The sequence below is a fragment of the Balaenoptera physalus genome (genome assembly GCF_965194825.1).
Source record: "Balaenoptera physalus genome assembly, chromosome: 12".
NCBI classification, from domain to species: Eukaryota; Metazoa; Chordata; class Mammalia; order Artiodactyla; family Balaenopteridae; genus Balaenoptera; species Balaenoptera physalus.
In genome coordinates, this window is record NC_138897.1 from 54,157,673 (window position 1) to 54,176,316 (window position 18,644).

The 18,644-nt window shown below is 44.7% G+C and overlaps 1 protein-coding gene across 5 annotated transcripts in view; it reads left to right on the forward strand.

Moving 5' to 3' along the window:
* Nucleotides 1-18,644, forward strand: part of KCTD1 (potassium channel tetramerization domain containing 1) — a 182,010-nt gene that overhangs the window by 91,983 nt on the left and 71,383 nt on the right. The window contains exon 1 of one of the 5 annotated variants that reach the window (XM_082416031.1): nt 5-2,152. The exons of the other annotated variants lie outside the window; for them this stretch is intronic. Within the exon in view, the coding sequence (XP_082272157.1) occupies nt 344-2,152 (1,809 nt within the window). The 5' untranslated portion in view covers nt 5-343. Of the gene's footprint in view, nt 1-4; nt 2,153-18,644 lie in introns of those variants that run through there. 5 annotated transcript variants of the gene reach the window in all.

Sequence of the window (18,644 nt, forward strand, 5' to 3'; positions counted from 1 at the left end):
GTTGGGAGTGTTTCACCCCCACCGACAGCTCTCCCTCCCCTTCCTTTTTTTCCCTTCAAAGTTTTCTTCGGAGTGGGGAGAGAGGTGGGGGAGGAAGAGGGTCCAGCCAGCCTCGGTCCTTACGCTCTCCCTGTCTAATTTACCCCCGCCTCCCTACCCCTCCATCCCCTGCGCGCCGCTGCCCCTCCGGAGCAGCGCTCCGAACTGACAATTGGAGCGCGGCTCCTTTAAGAGCCCGGCTTTGCCTCCCGGTAGCTGAAGGTCATTAAACACAAAAGCTCTCAGCGCTGCGGTCCAATATAGCGCATGCGCCCTGCCCGAGGACTGGCAGAGAGACGGCAATATGGCGAGAATGCCTGGCAGCGGGGACTGTAACACCAGCGCGGGCGGCAGCGCCAGCGCCGCCGCCGCCGCCGCCGAGAACAATGGGGAGCGGGGCGAGGGCGAGCGCGGTGCGGGGGGCCGAGGCCGCCGCCACGGCCGCCCGCACTACTGCAGCGCGGGCGAGGAGGAGGAGGAAGAGGAGGAGGAGGACGAGATCCAGGAGGTGCAGATAACGGGGGACGAGGAGGAGGACGGAGGTGGGGGGCTGGAGGAGGAGGAGGAGGAGGAAGAGGAGGAGGAAGAGATGGGTCTGGACTGGGACGAGCCCCTGGAGCCCGAGGACTCGGCCGGGGAGGAGCTGGAGCCGGAGCCGGTCCATATGATCAATATGGACCAGAGCGCCGCGCTGGAGCCCGAGGCGCCGCCGCGGCTGCTGGCGCCCCGGGCCCGCGGCGGGCCGCCTGGGGACGGCGCCGAGCTGGACCCCGACGTGCTGCAGCGCCCCGAGCGGGCCCGGCTGAGCGAGAACACCCGGCTGGCCACCCGCTACGCCGTGCGCATCTTCCGGGAGTACCTGAGCGAGAAGGCGCAGAGCCCGGACTTCGAGACCATGGACAAGGGGGCGCTGTGCCGCGTGCTGCGCTCCTTCTACGCCGAGGCCCGCTCCAAGAGCGGCCAGCTCTACAGCAAGTCGTCGCTCATCAGCATCCGCAGCTCCCTCAACCGCTACCTCAACGAGCCCCCGTACTGCCGCACGCTCGACCTCACCAAGGACCCGGAGCTGCGCAGCGCTAACCTGACGCTGGCCGCGGTCATCCGCAAGCTCGAGGAGCAGGGCGCCGGGCCGGTGGTGCAGAAGCAAGCCATCACGCGCGCCGACCTGCGCAAGCTCTACACCTCCAGCGTCTTCAGCACCAACACGCCCTTCGGGCTGCTCAACAAGGTCTGGTTCGAGACGTGCATGTACTTCTGCACGCGCGGCCGCGAGAACCAGCGCGAGCTGGAGGAGGACTCCTTCGGGCTGGCCATGGACGAGGACGGCCGCAAGTTCGTCTACTTCAAGTCCCTCGGGCCCTACCACAAGTCGCGCTCGTCGTCGTGGAGCAAGAAGCGCGCCGAGAGCAGCGACGAGGAGAACTTGCCGCGCATGTACGAGACGGGCACCGAGTTCTGCCCCTACGCCAGCTTCGTCAAGTACCTGTCGAAGCGCAACCCCCTCTGCAAGGCGTTCTTCCAGCGGCCCCGGGACCACTGCAGCGAGGGCGATGTGACCTGGTACGAGAACAAAGCCATCGGCAAGAACTTGCTGGGCACCAGGATGCAGATGCTCTCCAAGGCGGCCAAGCTCTCCAAGACCTACACCAACCACTGCATCGGCGCCGTCTCCATCGCCACGCTCAACAGCATCGCGGGCATCGGCACCAAACTGGGCTCGCCCGCCCCGCAGGGCTGCTACGCCGAGGCTCTGAACGGGGCGGCTCGCCACCACTCCCCCCATCCCCCCACCCATCCCTCTCACCACCACCGCCCCCAGCCGCCCTCGCTGGGGAACACCTATATCCTCCCCAGAGACAGCCAGGTCGGGCCCGACGTGAAATCGGAGGCTGCGCCCAAGCGCGCCCTGTACGAGTCCGTGTTCGGGTCGGGGGAAATCTGCGGCCCCTCTTCCCCTAAAAGACTTTGTATCCGCCCCTCCTCGGAGCCTGTGGATGCGGTGGTGGTGGTTTCCGTGAAACACGACCCCCTGCCTCTTCTTCCAGAAGCCAATGGGCACAGAAGCACCAATTCTCCCACAGTAGTTTCACCTGCTATTGTTTCCCCCACCCAGGTAACCAAACCAAACTCTATGCATGAAATGTTTCTCTGGTACCACTTCGAGACTAACTTGTGCTAACGCAGGTCTGGGTTGGGGGGAAGTTTTTCAAAGTAGCAAATATGCTGAGTCGGATTTGATTTCACCCTTAGAAGCTTAACTCTCTTGATGCTTTTCAGGACAGTTTACACCTAACTTTAAAGGCTGTGAGAGGGCAAGCTACCTAACAATCCCTGCTGCGCGGTAACGCTGAAAACGTCAAAGTTCGCAGAACAAAAGGGTCAGCTCAACCCCCGCAGCCTCTCTCCACCGAATGCCTGCGTTTATAAGGCAAAGAGTGCAGGAATACTGTGCATATAAATGAAGCAGTTACTTAAAATATCTTTGAATAAAGTAACCATTAAAATACTGTATTACATATTCGCCCTAACTTATGAAGGTAGGAAAAGTTATAAATTATTAAAAAGGAAAACGTGCCAATCCTACTTACTGTAAAGGGGCGGGTTTTGGAGAGACTGGCAGTTGAGTGACAGTTTATACCGGAAGGTGTAGTTGAATGTCAAGCAACGTTTGGGATGTAGTTTTCATAAACTAAAGTCACTTGTTAAAGTTATGGAAAGGTAGTATCTCCACTGCCAGCCAGGCTCCCAACTGGAGCGTGCCCCATGGTGCCCGGCAGAGTGGGCACTGAAACACTGCTGTCTTTCCTAGCACCATGGAGCTCTCTGTCTAGGGGGCAGATAAGTGGTGGGAAGACAGACTACTGAGATAACAACACAGTAGAGTGGAAAGAACACTAAAGTAAGAATGCTAGCCCAGAAGCTGAGCCACCTTGGGCAAGTAAGTTCACCTCTCTGGACTTCAATATCCTCAACAAAGATAAGGAAACTGTTTTTACACAAAAATTATTTATTTCTAAGCACTTAGAATTCTGGGTAGAGATTGGGGATTCAATTGGATGCTTGTCTTATTATTTTTCCTGGAGGAATATATTCATATTATTAAAACTAGATTCATCTTTTGGGTGCTGTGCTGTAGCAGCCAGAAAGCAGAGGTCCTTGGGGGCTCTGCTCTATTCTCCAGGCAGGAGTAGCCACTGGGGGTTTTACAGCTTTGCCCTCCCTGCCATCAAGCAGAAGTAGGAATTTCAGCTCTAAGTTTGGAGGTGTAGTGCAGGCCTTTCAAGGAACAGATGTCAGGTACCTCTGTGCTTTTTCCAAAGTGGAAATTCCAGTTCTGGACACACTGACCCTTTCAAACGTTTACTTGCTAATCAGCAAGCCTCAAGGCCAACCGAGAAAGGGGCTGTGAAAGGTACTATAAACACCAAAGTTCTCTAAAATACACGAGACCCGGAGGCTATGTGTCTTTCTGTACTGTAGTGTGCACAGTAGTTTCTGACAGACCAGGAGGTGGTTGTAGGGAGTTGTAAGGATGGAGAAGAGAGTTCTTTCTCCTCTTTGGAGAATTTGGGTTTGCTTTTTCTTTGAAAGCAGAAATAAATGATCACATTCTTCTGTTAAAGTAAAAACCCTTAAAATGCCCTGGTTTCAAGTAGCAACTGATTAATTAAGAGTTAAAAGCCTAAGAGAGTTTATTAAAGTATCTATCTGCGTGAATTTAACAATGAAGCAGTTTGTCCCCTGGCATTTGTCTACTGGTTTCTTGACACCAGTGTCACATAGAAAAATGACTTAAGATCCACGAAAGATTAGGGGGGTTTGTTTAGTTGGTTTGGTTTTGTTCTAAGAATTGCAGTCACTCTGTCACAGTCTTTCATTTTAACTGAGTGAGATCAATCATTTCTGTAAACCTGAACACTGATTCTTTTATTCTTGAGTGATTGTCAGGTAACTCCCAGGTTAAATGTAGATTTGAGGGTCCATATGTTGGTTATGTTATCATTATGCCTCTCAAACAGTATCTTAGCTAAGTCTCTTGCAGTTAAAACACTACAAAAAGTTGCTCTCTTTGCTTTCACTAATGTTAGAGTGAACAGTTTTTTTATCAGCATTAAGAAGTTTAAGGGAACTCTTTAGTAACTCCTGTAGAGCTCACTTTATGAAGTCTGAGCATTATAAGTATGAAACAGGTGTTTAGTTTAAGTACAAAGCTGATATTAAACTTTTTCCTCCTGTATTTACTAAAATCACTGTTGAGGTTCAGGGCATTTCCTGGGGATGAATGACTGGCTGGGGTTACTGGCCGGGAGGCTTTGCTTTAGGTCGGCAACTTCTTTGGCTGGTCATTAATCCCCAGGAAATGCCCTGTGTACCTCGAACTTTGGTCATTAGCACTTAATTATAAACATAGGCTGTCTAACCTTAATACAGGCTAGACCCTCGTCAAGTGGAGTGGCACAGAATTCCACTAAGGACCACTTGATGCCACAGTCCCACCCTGATGTTTGATTCTTTTCTAACATTGCAAATTTCTCAAAAAAATGAAGAGCCTATTACTATAAATGCATTTACTGTTTTTACTTCTTGAGGGTGTTCATAAGTGTATCACTTATGGGACTGGTTGAAAAATGAATGCACTCAAGGATTAACGAAGAGTATGGAATTTGTGATTTTTTTACTCATGTGAAGTGCCTGGTGTTAGTTGGTTTTGGAGTGGGTGGAGGGCTTGGTGGTTGCGATGGTGACCTTAACTGGTTCACTCATGAATTCTCTCGAAGGTCTGTATTCAAAGTAAAGGATGGTTTTAGTTCCCTCCCCTCCCCACCCAAGGCTGTTGTGATTTAAGATGATCCAGTTACTAGTACAACATCTAGCTCCCAGGTGGAGATAACGTGGTTCATATGTAAAGGCTTAGCGAGTCCCATATCCTACCTCTTCATAGCTGTTCTCTTTGCATGAAAATGCAGCATTTTTCCTGCCTCAGTCAACAGTACTTCAGCCTAGATGGGATGATAGAGATCTGTAAATTTAGTCTTTATCATTTATAGAAAAAGGAATCCTAGTAGGAGTTTAGATTCTAAATATCATAGTTTTGTTGCTAAAGTTTTTATGGATTGTACCTTTCTCGGTACCAAACAAAAATGTGAAAATTAGCTCCCTAAAATATACTTGGCAGCATTCGTAAGCTTGTGACAAAGGTGCCTTCGGTTGGAGCTACTTGACCCTAACCCAGATTACTTCCAGAAATACTTTTAAGGAATTCTGTAAGTAGGAAATCTATTCGTGGAGAGATTTCTGGGGTTGATGGTGCACGTCCAGTGTTTCTGTTTCATCGACTTCACTAGGGGCCAGAGTCTGTCCTTAGAGTCTCTAGGCTGGAAATTAGAGCAGCTTCCCTGTGAGGCACACCCAGTGGTTCATGACCTTGCCTTTGAAGAAGCCAGATACTGATAGCACTTGGGAAACCAGTCTTCATTCAGGTGCTGTCATGTGGGAAGGGAGAAGGAATATTCATTCTATCTACTTACTAGAAAAAACATGCATTTTATGTATTATTGAAATTATCACCAAAATCTTATTTTGAATTTGGAGACTAGGCGGGAGGGATACACTTTTTTTTTTTTTCTTAAAGATGGAATCAAACTTCTGTAAACGTGACAGGAGAGTGTGTTTAACAGCTATGGCAATTATAGGTTATCTGGAGCAATTAGGATTAACCACCTTGTTTAAAATGAGTATTTTCCTGATTTTTAATAATATTTTGTGGCTGTATTATTTTTTCTGATGCAGGAATGTTTGCTCTCCTTTACAGAAAGTTCAAATTGGTGAAGAAACTAAATGGCATTAACATAAGTGTGGAACTTTTTTCATTCATTCAGGAAACAATTACTGAGCACCTACTATTTTGGCTTTGGTACCAGGATTTGGTGAGGATTAAAGGAGACCACGTAGCCCACTATTTTGGCTTTGGTACCAGGAATCTTTATAAACTAATCATTTCCCACTTGGCAGGTGGTCTCATTGGCAAGATTTTGGCCTCATTAAATATTAAAACGAGATTAAAATAAAGAAGGTTGAAAGGTGACGCACTCAGTGCAACAGTCACTTGGGAAAGAAATCTGTAGTTTTACTCTTGCATATTCATATTGCAGTGAGTACTCAGGTGTATTATTTTAAATTGATATGAACCTACATATATGTCAGCTCACTATCTATCATATCTGACCCAGGAAATAGAAAAAAGTATTTGCCGCCAAAGGAAAAAGTGGATGCCATTCATCTAGAACGTAAACCCTGATTTAAAATCTGGTTCCCCTAACAAATGTCACCTAAAAGGCCATCCTCTCGTCATTGTAGATGGATTTCAAGCAAGAAGATCCCCTTCTTCAAATAGGACTGTGAGTTGTATGTGAGACCTCTTAGGTTTTCACCTTGATTTAGGCCAAAGCTCCACTTCAGTGATTTAATAAAAAGTTCACTTTCAAGTTATCTTTTGGTATCTCCACTGCCATTTCAAAAGCAGAATCGATATAGGAGTTGCTTTGTGGTTACGTATGTTGAAAATCTTAGGACCAGACATAAACTAGTAATCTAGAACCTATTTTACTTCTCTTGATTGATCATTCACTGCATTGTACCAATTAGTCAGGATGCCATTTGAAAGACTTCTTTGGAGAATTTAGATAGGGGATAGGTAGTGGGAATTAATTGGTCCAAAAAGGGAGATTGATTGACTTTGATAAATGAAAATGAAAGAAAATGGAGCTTTAGAATTTGAAACCTTGTGCTGGTAAACATTTTTATTTAACACTAGTGATATTCTAAAGAAGCTGAATTCAACTCAACCATTGTATTTTGTTGTTGTTTTTCTTGGCCGCACTGCAGGGCATGCAGGATATTAGTTCCCTGACCAGGGATCCAACCGTGCCCCCTGCAGGGGGAGCAAGGAGTCTTAACCACTGGACTGCCAGGGAAGTCCCTCAGCTCAACCACTGTTACCTGAACCTCTTGCTACCTGCTAAGTACTGCCGAGAGGAACAGGATTCAGTTTTCACCCTCGGTCAGGGTTTGCAGAGGACGGGCTTCCAAGCTGAAGTGATTCTCTGCTTGATGCATGAACATCACAAGGGAAACAGATGAACTTGTAAAGTGTTAGGCCCTTTGGGTTTCCAGATCTGTGAAAGTTTCTTTTTGCCTTCTCTTCTCTTTCAAGAGAGGATGGTCTCTGAACGGTGTCGTCTTTATAACAGAGACTGAGCTTCTATATGGTCTAGAAATAAATGGGCATTTAAGCCATTCAAGATACCTCGCTAATATCAGCTATGGGCTGAGATTGAACCTGCATGTGAGGGAATATTACCTAGCGCCCATGGCTGTGAACTAGACACTGGACCCCAGCGCATCCTGTCAGACTACCGGAGGCCCAATCTAATTAGACGTGTTTTAGGTTTTCAGTAATTCTGTTCAACACTTTTTTTCTTTACTGTTAGACTTTCTTCCTTTCAGCTTATGCTATAACAATCTGACGGAGCCTTTTTTTCCTTAAAAAAAAGATCCATTTATATCTGACAGCAAACTTTCCTTAGTGACTGATTTTTTTTTTTATTCATATCATATCCTAAATTTGTCCATGTCTTGGGTCACAGAATTTTCAAAACAAATGGAAGTGGGAACCATCTTCCAGTATTGGAAGGCCAGAGTGTCTGAGCTTTAATTGTAGTTTTCGTCACAGCAGTTTGCTCTTGGGCAGCTTTGCAAACCCCAGTGGGAACTTCCTTTTTTCTGGAAACCCACTACTTTCTGAGATTTGTGATTTGTGTTTAGCAACTGGAAACAGTTCAGCTCTTGTGGGCCCTCCAGGTAGTTAGTTTGGTTGTTTTTAATATGGGGCCGGGTGGGGGCGGGAGGGGGCTGGGGAGCGGTGGGGAGGGGGCAGGGGGAGTACAGGGAAGTCCCACAGGCGTAAAGGAGCGGGGATGGGGGCCCGTAAGGGTCTCCTATGTCGAGTCCATTTCTGGAAACCTGGGAAACTGCAGGAACCTGGGGAGGCCTTGGAGGGAAGCCCCAGGCACCATCCAGGGCCACTCAATTCTTCCCCCATCACCAGCCCCATCTCCACCCGAGTATAGACATTTGAAACTCATCTTTGTAATGCAAGCCTTTCCTGGGAGTGTCTAGACTCCTTCACACCCTGAATTACTGCTTTCCCCTGATCACCTGGCAGTGAACCCTGGCAGATGGGCGGTTTGATCCGGTCTGTAAGGAAGGAGGCAAAAATGTGCTACCTACAAAGGGCTGACAGATTTAAGAGATCGTTAGGCTGTAGGCTTCTGGGAAGAAAGAGGAATTCGGAAAGGAATGCCGGAGAATGACAGAGATAAGTGTTGCTTCCTTTGTGATAATTGGGTTACCGAATGTCAAGACTAGTTTGGAAGCTTGTAATTATCGATTTCTAGTTTTAACTACATGTCCGCAGTCCAGGGTAACTCACCCGGTTCAGTCCACAGTCTCACTGCTCAGTCCCCATCCTTCCTCTCTTAACACAAGACAAAGGGAACTGTTATTTTTAGCACCGGGTCCCATAAGGTCTCTTTCCACCACGTTTCTTAAGCTTGTGGATTAGTTTTTATACCTAAACTTGCTGTGGCTTTTGCCATGTAGTTTTTGGTTTTTGAGCTTTTTGGCTGCGGCGCGGCAGGCAGGATCTTAATTCCCCAACCAGGGATTGAACCTGCGGCCCCTGCATTGGAAGCGTGGTCTTAACCACTGGACCGCCAGGGAAGGCCCTGCCATGTGGTTTTTAAGGAACTTAACACAGGTGAACCGTTTCACCATCCTGGCTTCTTCGCTGTTCTGGGTCAGGGAATGGACATTTGGACCAGATCCACGCAGGAGTGAAGGGAGGGAGAGCGCAGCCCCGAGGCTGCCATTTCACTGGGCCGCAGTCCAGAGACAAACGCGATTCCCTCCTCGAAGAGTCTCACGTCAACTGTCCCGGCCTCTAACTGACTCTGTAGTTAGGAAGTGGAATGTCATCATGAATGATAGCCAAGACGAACAGAGGGCTTTAAAGTGGTCCCCCGACCGGCAGCCTCTGCATCGCTCGGGAACAGTGGGCTACGTGGTCTCCTTTAATCCTCACACAGTCCTTCCAGGAGTTATGGTTATTATTTCCATTTTACAAAGGAAGAGTCTGTGAATAGGTGTTGACTTAATTTACTGAAGGTCCAGCAACTGGTTAGTGACTATGCTGGGATTTGAGTCCAGAACTGTCAGATTTCAGAGTCTGCTTTTAAATCCGTGGTCTGTTGACTCCAAAATTCTTAACTGTTCAAATAAAAGAATCCATTAAAGAGAAGATGATATGACATTAGATTCATATCACTGCCTGAGGTGCTTTCCTGGAGCAACATAAGAAGAGCGAACTTGTTAAAATACAGCAAAAAAAAAAAAAAATTGGGAACACAGAAGAATATTTCCAGTACTTAACATGCTTCCATTTCGCTGTGTGTGGTCCCAGCCTCTGACGAGTCTGAGGACAGTATCAGCCTCTTTTGAGAAGCCCCATCACATAGAACATGTTAAGAGTAGACTCCAGGGCCGGACAAGCTCAGCTCTGCCCAGAACCAACCTGGTCTTCAGTTTCCTCCTGGGTCAGATGGCGACAGTGGTCATACTCACCTCCTAGGGTCGTCAGCGTTAAATGAATTACTGTTTAAAAAGTGCTTAAAACAGGAGTGCTCGATGAACGTTTTCTATCATTTTATTATCTTAGCACAGAATGTGTGACGTATGAAAAACGGCTGATCTTGCTGATAAAGTCCCAGTCTCAGTCTTCAGTGTTTCTCTTGTGAATAGGTCGTCCAGGTGCTGCGCAGGGGCCTTTCTGCCGCGTCTCCTTCTGGGGTGTCTGTTGCCTTGGGCCAGTAGCACCCCCTCTGGTCTCCTAGGAGATGGGCAATCTCAAGAGGCCTCTGGCACTGTGGCTCACCCAGGCTCCCTCCCTCTCACTGTCACCTCAGACAGCCCATCTAGGCAGATGCTTTATACCAAAGCTGGTTTCTCTCCCCTCTGCTTTTCTTTGAGATTTAGCCCCACAGCTTCTAAGTTTGTTCTGCAGACCCTTCCCATTGCTAGAGGGGGTAGGGGGCACTCTCTGAGCAATTATGGGGGCATAATTGCTGCCCAAACTCCAGGGGATTCACAAAAGTTGCCTTAGAAGGTGATTGACAGCTTTTCACAGGAGTAAATTTTATTTGGAATGGTTTGGGATTAGGGGAGCAGTCATAATACTGGGGTTCTTAAAACATTATGAAGGTCGTTATGGCAATGACTTTCGTAAATTTTTTTTTTTTGGGTGTAATTCAGATTTTATTGCTTATTATGTCATTCCATACAACTTTAAGTAAACAGACGTTGAGAAAATATACTGGAAGTACTAAACAGATGATGGCAATATTGGTGAGAATGTTCAAGTGTTTTACATAAGGTCGTAAGAGGCACCGCTGCCACCATCACCCCCCCTCCGAAATTTGTACATTTCGTATAAAAAGAGTAAAAATAGTTCACTGGCATTTAACTAGCATTATTCTTTGTAATCACTTTCGTAAATTTTAATTCCAGTATTCCAGAAGTAGGGCCTGTATTTGGCTAGATCTTCTGTTATGTTGTTTGCATTTCCCTAATGCATAATTGGATTATAATTTTCTAATTCCTTTTTTTTTTTAATTTTCCAATTCTTAACTTCTGTCCTGGAGACTATATAAAATCAATAGAAGTTTTACTTGAAGTTGATGTGTACTAATATATGCTTTGAATAGGCTGCAGAATATTTATGTATGGCTGTGTTGGGTCTTCGTTTCTGTGCGAGGGCTTTCTCTAGTTGCGGCAAGCGGGGGCCACTCTTCATCGCGGTGCGCGGGCCTCTCACTATCGCGGCCTCTCTCGTTGCGGAGCACAGGTTCCAGACACGCAGGCTCAGTAGTTGTGGCTCACGGGCCCAGTTGCCCCGCGGCATGTGGGATCTTCCCAGACCAGGGCTCGAACCCGTGTCCCCTGCATTGGCAGGCAGACTCTCAACCACTGCGTCACCAGGGAAGCCCCTGGGTTGGTGTTCTGATGCAGCATTGCTGACCAGTGAATGACCTCTTGTGACTTGTTCTTAGTTTGACAAAGCGAGCACTCTTATAAAATAGAAACGATTGCCGTGATGATGCGGGGATCTGTCACCTCTAATCTAGTTTGCTTTTCAAATAATCAGTATTCAGCCACCATATTCCCAGTAGTATAAGTTTGTGGGTTTGAGAATTATATTAATTAAATTAATTAATTATTTATAGCTTTAGTTAATAATTCTATTAATTTCATTAAGCCAGCTCATCTGGAATGTTGGTTTCTATTTTGTGACTTTTTTTCTGACAGAATTATACGTAAATAGATTTTAGATATTTTCTTTCCATCTTGAACAAATATCTCATTGTTTTTTACTCCAGAAAAAAAAAAAAGACTGGCAGAATATTTACAGTGGAAAGCATGTTGCTGCAGAAACACACAGACCTAAGTAAAAGTATAACAAGAATATTAGAAAACGGATTATGCTAGCTTCATTCTCTTTTCTTCTCAACGTGGTGTTCATTCACACGTTGAATTTTTATAATTAACAGTAGGATATTCATAGTGCTGTTGATTTCACTATTTTCAGGATTATTTTACGGGTGGGGTGGTAAAGTTCAAGGTATGTTTCTCAAGTTTATGTTTTTAAACTTATGAAGAGGATCATGGAATCCTAGATCCTATTCATAGCATTTAACTACTATCTCAAGTGATGTGTTTTAGTACCACCTCTTGGGATGTGAGTGATGATCTGAGAACAGTCAAGATGAAGGAGACTGCTATACAGAAAAGCTCTGAAAATAGGATTCATTTATTGAGCACTTACTGTGTGCAAAGGCAGGAATTTGGAGGTAAAGAATAACTTAGAAATAGTTAAGAGAAGATGCTGGAGAAACGACAGTGGGAATACCTGGGGCAAGTCAGAAGACCCAATGGAGAGGACGAGGGTCTTGTACCATCTAATGACTGTTCACGAGTAAAGCCTGGGTAGTAAACAGTGTGTATTACTTTCTAAGAAATGGGACCGAAGGTGGCCCGACCAAACTGAAAGACTAAACATTTAAGCCTTAGAAGTGTGTGAGGAGAAAATGTAAAAACTCAGAAGAAATAAAATCTTGCCTTGTCAAAATGTAAGCCTTTTCGTTGCTGTGACATTGATCTCTCTTGGGAAGGCCTTAGTATACTACTCTTTTAGATGTCCCAGAACGAAGTAGGCTGCCACATCTCTCTCCATATCAGCCCCTCTAAATGTTCACACTGTGTTAATCCACGTGTTTTAAGACTGAGTATTTATGTAATAACCCAAAGAAATTCAGAACTGGTACTGTGTCCTAGTTTACATTTCAGTTCCAGCTCTTTGAATTACTAAAGCCTGGCTCCTTTGGTACCCAGCAGTATTTCTTTCACATCTCCAGTCTGGGACCATACAACGAGTAATCAATTACTAAGGTACATGAGAATAGTGCTTAACGATTTGCAAACGGCTTTCTTGTATGTGACTTCATTCTAAGGAAGCTTTGCAGGGCCCTTTGTAGTATCAGATACTGGGTTAGATAGATGGTGCGGGCACAGGTAAATTCCTTGTCCTTGGAGGACTCAGTCTCGTGGAGGGGGCAGACAAGTAACCTGAAAGATAAACCCCGATGTGTGATAACTCCTGTGATACTCTGTACACACAGTGTAAGCAAGCTGAAGGGGGAGGGGAGGAACTGTGATTATACCCATCCTACAGATGAGAAAAACTGACCCTCAGAGAGGTTAGGCAGTTTCTCAAGTCACCTCACCACTGAGGAGTGAAGTTCCAAGTCCAGGTCCAGGCCTCTTATACAGTGCTACTTTGGGGGCTGTCATTTATAGCTGAAGTTTTGTTTTGTTGGTTTTTTTGGCTGCACTGTTTGGCTTGTGGGATCCTAGTTCCCCGACCAGGGATTGAACCCGCACCCTCGGCAGTGAGGGCACAGAGCCCTAACCACTGGACCGCCAGGGGATTCCCTAGCTGAAGTTATAAAAGCAGTGCAGTTAGGCATTAAAAAAAGAAAGAAAAAAAAAGGACCCTGAAGCACAAGCATGTGGATGGATGTGTCTTTTAAAAACTAAAAGAGGCTTAATGTGATTTTCATGCTTTTGGTGTTTCAGGACAATCCAAGGGAACATTCTGGATTAGGGTGAAATAGAATGGCCCAGCACAGGCTCCAGACGTCAGTGGCTGACAGCTCTAGCCAGACTGACTGGGGGATCTTTCCTTACAGTGAAGCCAAGCTCCTGGAACCCTTTCTGCAGTGGTTGAGGGCTGACCCCCACGGGGAGCTGCACAGTTCTGTCTGATCCCTGACTGGTTGGCAGTTGAAGACAAGCTCCCCAAGGCCTTCAGTCTTTCCCACTTCAGCCAGAGCACTTAATTAAAACAAAAAGTGAACACAGCTCTGATGCAGGTATGGCTAGTAAAAAGAACCAATAAAAATGACAGTGAAGTGCCCGCCAAATGGAAGATGTTAATGATACTAAGCCGCTTCATGGGGCAAGTCTGTACCTCTTGGCACAGGAAGACAGGCTGCCCACGGAGGCTCTTCCTCGCAGCGGCCCTTGGCCGCCAGCTCCCGCCCAGACTGCATGGGCGAGCTGCCCGGGCTCTGCCGACCTGGGGCCAGCCGACTTCTCCCTGCAGGAACATCGCTGGGAAGTGACCACCACCGACATGTAGCCCTTTTCGCTGGTGACAGCAGATAACACAAGGTTTCAAGGATACTTTGGTGACACGGGAGCAAAAAGGAGACAGGGAAAAGGCACAGGAGCAGAAAAGTAAAGGGGAGGGAAGTAGCCAAGGTACCTCCAAGCTTACTGGACATTTGGAGCAAACCCAGCATTCTCCATCAGTTCTAATTAGACTTACCAAAGGGTAGACCAAGTTAAAGCTAAGAGAATAATAACTCTGAATTACCCTTGGGCAAGTTACTTAAGTTTCCCATCTGTTAGATGGGAAGAATGGGAATCCAGTTGTTCCTTCCCATCTGTTAGATGGGAAGAATGGGAATCCAGTTGTTCCTCGGTATCCTCGGAGAATTGGTTCCAGGACCCCTGCAGATGCTCAAGTCCCGTATGTAAAATGGTGTAGTATTTGCATATAACCTGCACACACCCTCCCTTATACATTAAATCATCTCTGGGTTACTTATCATAATACCACGTAAATGCCATGTAAGTAGTTGTAAATACAACGTATTGTTATAAACACAAATACTATTATAAATACAAAGTAAATGTTATGTAAATAATTGCTGGTGCATATGGCAAATTCAAGTTTTGCCTTTTGGAAGTTTCTGGAATGATTTTTCCAATATTTTCAATCTGCGGTTTGTTGAAACTGTGGATGTGGAACCCATGGATATGGAGGGCTGACTGCACTCCAGTTGTGAGTGGTAAAAGCCCATAGTAAGTGCTCAATAACTGACAGCTTTAAAAAAATTTCAATTGGTTAGAGATTGCTGACAGGCTAGAGGAAAAGTAGAGGGATTGTATACAATTTCCAGCTGATCCTCAATATTCTCTTTTAAAGCTAAGACAGTGGATCCAAAAAAAAAAAAAAAACCCACAAAATATTTATAAACACAGGTGAAAGAATGGAAATATGCAAAGAAACCAGCTGGAGGACCCACATCTATGGTAAGAACAAAATAACGATAACGAAAAGGCAAATAATAAAAGAAAAATGCGTATTAAATTCTAGGTATCCCTGTTTGAGCCAGTGTATAACTCACTGAAGTATAAAAATAAAATTAAATCTGCAAGCTTTTATTCTCTCCTTTATACCATGAAGAGGATAATTTAAATATATATAAAATGTTTAATGGATTCACTTTGGACTACCTTTTAAGTAGATCTTAGAAAAAAGTTGAAATGACTTACAAGTATTGACAATATGTCTTCAGTGTTCAATAAAATTATCCGTCTCATTAAAAAATACACAATTTGATTTCTTTTAATTATAAGCAATAAATTTATAGAAATTGATCTCTTTATTTATAATTTTCATTAGAGTGTTGTGATTCCGGTAAAGTATATTCTAAATTGATTTGAATAAACAAAATATCTTAATCGTATAGAATATGGAACTGAGATCTTTTAAACTTTTATCATTAAAAACAATACATGTGACCAGATGATAAATTGCAGGTTTTGTTTTTTGGGTTTTTTTAATAATAGTTTTAAAAACATTCTCATGGCCACTTTACAACCAGAAAAGATCTCATCCAGATACAATAAAGAATATGAAACTTTCTGGCAATGTATTAAATAGAACAGTGGCACTCTTTGTGTCAAAGTGCTAATTTGAGAGACTATGTCATGCTTTTAACTCTCTTTTCCGACGTGGCAATAAAGTACTTGCTCAACTGACATAAATCATCAAATATTTCACATTTTAGTCTTAATTTAGTTTATACCAACATGTTTAGAAATGAAGTCAGTAAATATTATTTGCATCATGAAGTACGGATTATAATTAGATTATTAGCCTTCAATGCATTGCCTTTACCAAAGATACACATCTCATTCCTGAAGAATTCGTCTCCGTGATCCATCCAGTAGCTAACACATATGTGTGGAACTTGTTACCATACATACTCAGCATACATGATTCGATCCAATCGCATAACAATCTTGCACCCTAGAAAGATTAAGTAGCCTGCCCCAGGAAGTTCAGTTAGTAAATGGCAAACTCAGGGCGTATCCCAGGGCTCTCACTGGACCATTTATTCAACAAATATTAATTTTTTTTTTTTTTTGACTGCGCCACGCAGCTTGTGGGATCTTAGTTCCCCGACCAGGGATTGAACCTGGGCCCTCAGCAGCGAAAGCATGGAGTCCTAACCACTGAACTGCCAGGGGATTCCCATCAACAAATATTGAGTACCTACTATGTGCCAGTCACAGACGACCCAGTAAAGAACAAGACAGAAGGTCTCATTTCTCATAGACTTGACATTCAAGTGGGAGAGACAGACATTAAAACCAACAAGAGTATCATTGAAATAGACTGAAGTGACGGGGGGGCTACTTCGTCTCCATCAGTTGGGTCCCACCCGCAGAGGAGTGGGCCACGCACACTGAGCGCAGGGGCTCTCCTAATCCCAGAGGAGGCTCTGCATGAGCCCAGCGCAGACGGACCCGTGACTGGTCTTGTCCACTCTTCCAGGTACAGGTGGGCACTTTTAAATCAGACTTATAGTTTCCCTAATTAAAATATTGGGTTGGCCAAAACGTGCGTTCAGGTTTTTCCCGAACGCACGTTTTGGCCAACCCGATGTTAGGGGAAGGACGGTAACCTGTATAGAACAGGTCTTAGTATCGTTTCTTAAGAACTCAGGGCGGACAGCACATCTGAGCACCTCAGCTCGTTAGGCAGGGAGAGGAGATGGAAGTCCAGAGAGATGGGTAGCAGAATCCGATCCAGAGTCAGGAAGCGCTCCTTATTCATAGGCTCAGAATCTCCTTCCTGGTCAACAAAGCCCCCTCTTCTCACTTGCTAGGTTATGTGCAATCCTTACGATGTGATAGTTTCAGACTTTATTCAGTTGATTCCCATCCCAGGCAAGGTCCTCCCATGCCTTCAGAGGACTGGGGTCTTTCTCTCAGGGACACACTTCCCCACACTGCCTCACTGAGGATATCTGTCAGAAAATCTGTGCTTTTCTCCCCACTCCTATACTAGAAAGCAGCCAAGGTATTATTGATGGAATCAAAAGAAAATATCAACATGGGTGAGCACTTGTTAGTCCATATTTGTGATGCTGAAGGATCGTGGGATTAGCATTTGAGAGTCAGATCACCTGGCACGGCTGCTGGTTACTACCCTCACCTCACTGGGTGTTAGTCTAACTTACCTAAACCAATTTATGAGAAGTCCTTCTTGATGAGACAGGCATTACCGGAATACCTGGCCAGGTGATCTTGAGAATCCCTTCTGCCCTAAGAACCTATGATTCCATCCTGGCAAAAATGTCTGCAAATCAAAATTTTACAAATCAAATGTTTGTAAATTAGATCGCAGTTGAAAGACACTGAGTGAATTCTCTTTTGGAGCCCTCATTTGTCCTCGATGTGAATTACGTTATTGGGTCAGGCTGTTTAGTTAACCATACCTTGGTATACTTTCTAGCTTCTGTTGCCATTCCTGGTTGGGATTTATGTTTCAAGGATGTATGTCTTTTTCTACAATATTCAACTTAATGTGATGTATAAAGTAGTGTATCTGATTTAATGTATCTCAACCTGTGGTTGAAATTTTCTTACTGGTTTAGGGTTGTTTTCTCTTTTATTTGCTGTATGCAGAGTAGCCTCTCAAAAACTAATGGTTGACTATCTTTAAAAGTGAGAGTTAATATTTTCATGATTTTTATTCATTGGACCCTTTGCATAAGGACCATTCCTGGGACGTTGCTTCCTTTTCTCACTGCTCTATTCTCAGTGCCTGGCACAGTGGTTGGCACATTTTAGGTGCTCAAAAGTATTTGTAGAAATGAATAAAAATATTTTGTAATAACAATAAAGGTGAATTTATAATCTTTGCCCTCCTAGCCTTGAGCAGAACGAGTCTAAATATTTTACTCTCATTTGAAAAAATGAAAACTAATTCTTCAGCTGTGATGGTTAGAAATAAAAAGCTCCTCCAATGGCACATAAGGAAAAAAAGTTTCCTTAAATATGTGTGGCACACCTACTGTGTGCCTGGCACTGTGCTCTGCTCTGAAGGTCAGATGATTAAGACAGTGCCCTGAAGATTAAATTGAGTTCTGTCCTGCATATGTTGCAGAAGCAGTTTGTTCTCTTCTGTTGATTTCTTAGCACATGACAGGGATCACATACAGCCAAATAAATCAGCAGCTAAGTTAAATGTGGTGGTGGTAGCGGTGCTGTCCTAGTAGAGGTGCAGGTCTGGTTGGTGATTTGTGCCCTTTGGGGATGACGGTGGGGCGAGACGAAGATGGACTTGCCCCGAGGTCACCACACCTGGACTTCAGCCCCTTCTGTGCTTTAGTTCTGGACTAGTGTTCACCTCTCCACCTCAGGCCTACTCAGGTTTTCTTTTCTTTCTTTTTTTTCCCCCCCAGAGCCCTCATTTCTCCTCTGCCTTTCCCTGGCTCAACCTCCAACCCCATAACAACTAAGAGAAACCCTTTTACAAAGGAATCCGTTTGATTTCGTAGAATCATCCAATGTGTAGTATTTGCTCAAATTATAGAGTTGACAGTGCACAACTGCGAAATTCTTAGGGAGGGGACTCCAACTTTAGGGGGTCAGTGTTATAATTTGGATTTAGGGAAAAGAGTTCCTTTTGCTTGTCTGTCTGTCCAGTTGTCTACGTTGGGCTTTTGTGGTTATTCTGCCTCTTCTTGCTCTCCTATGTTAATTCTATCAATATTAGGATGTATCGTGTACTGTATTAGGAAATATCAATGACTATTGTCACAAATACCATTTTTCTTTTTTTTTTTAAT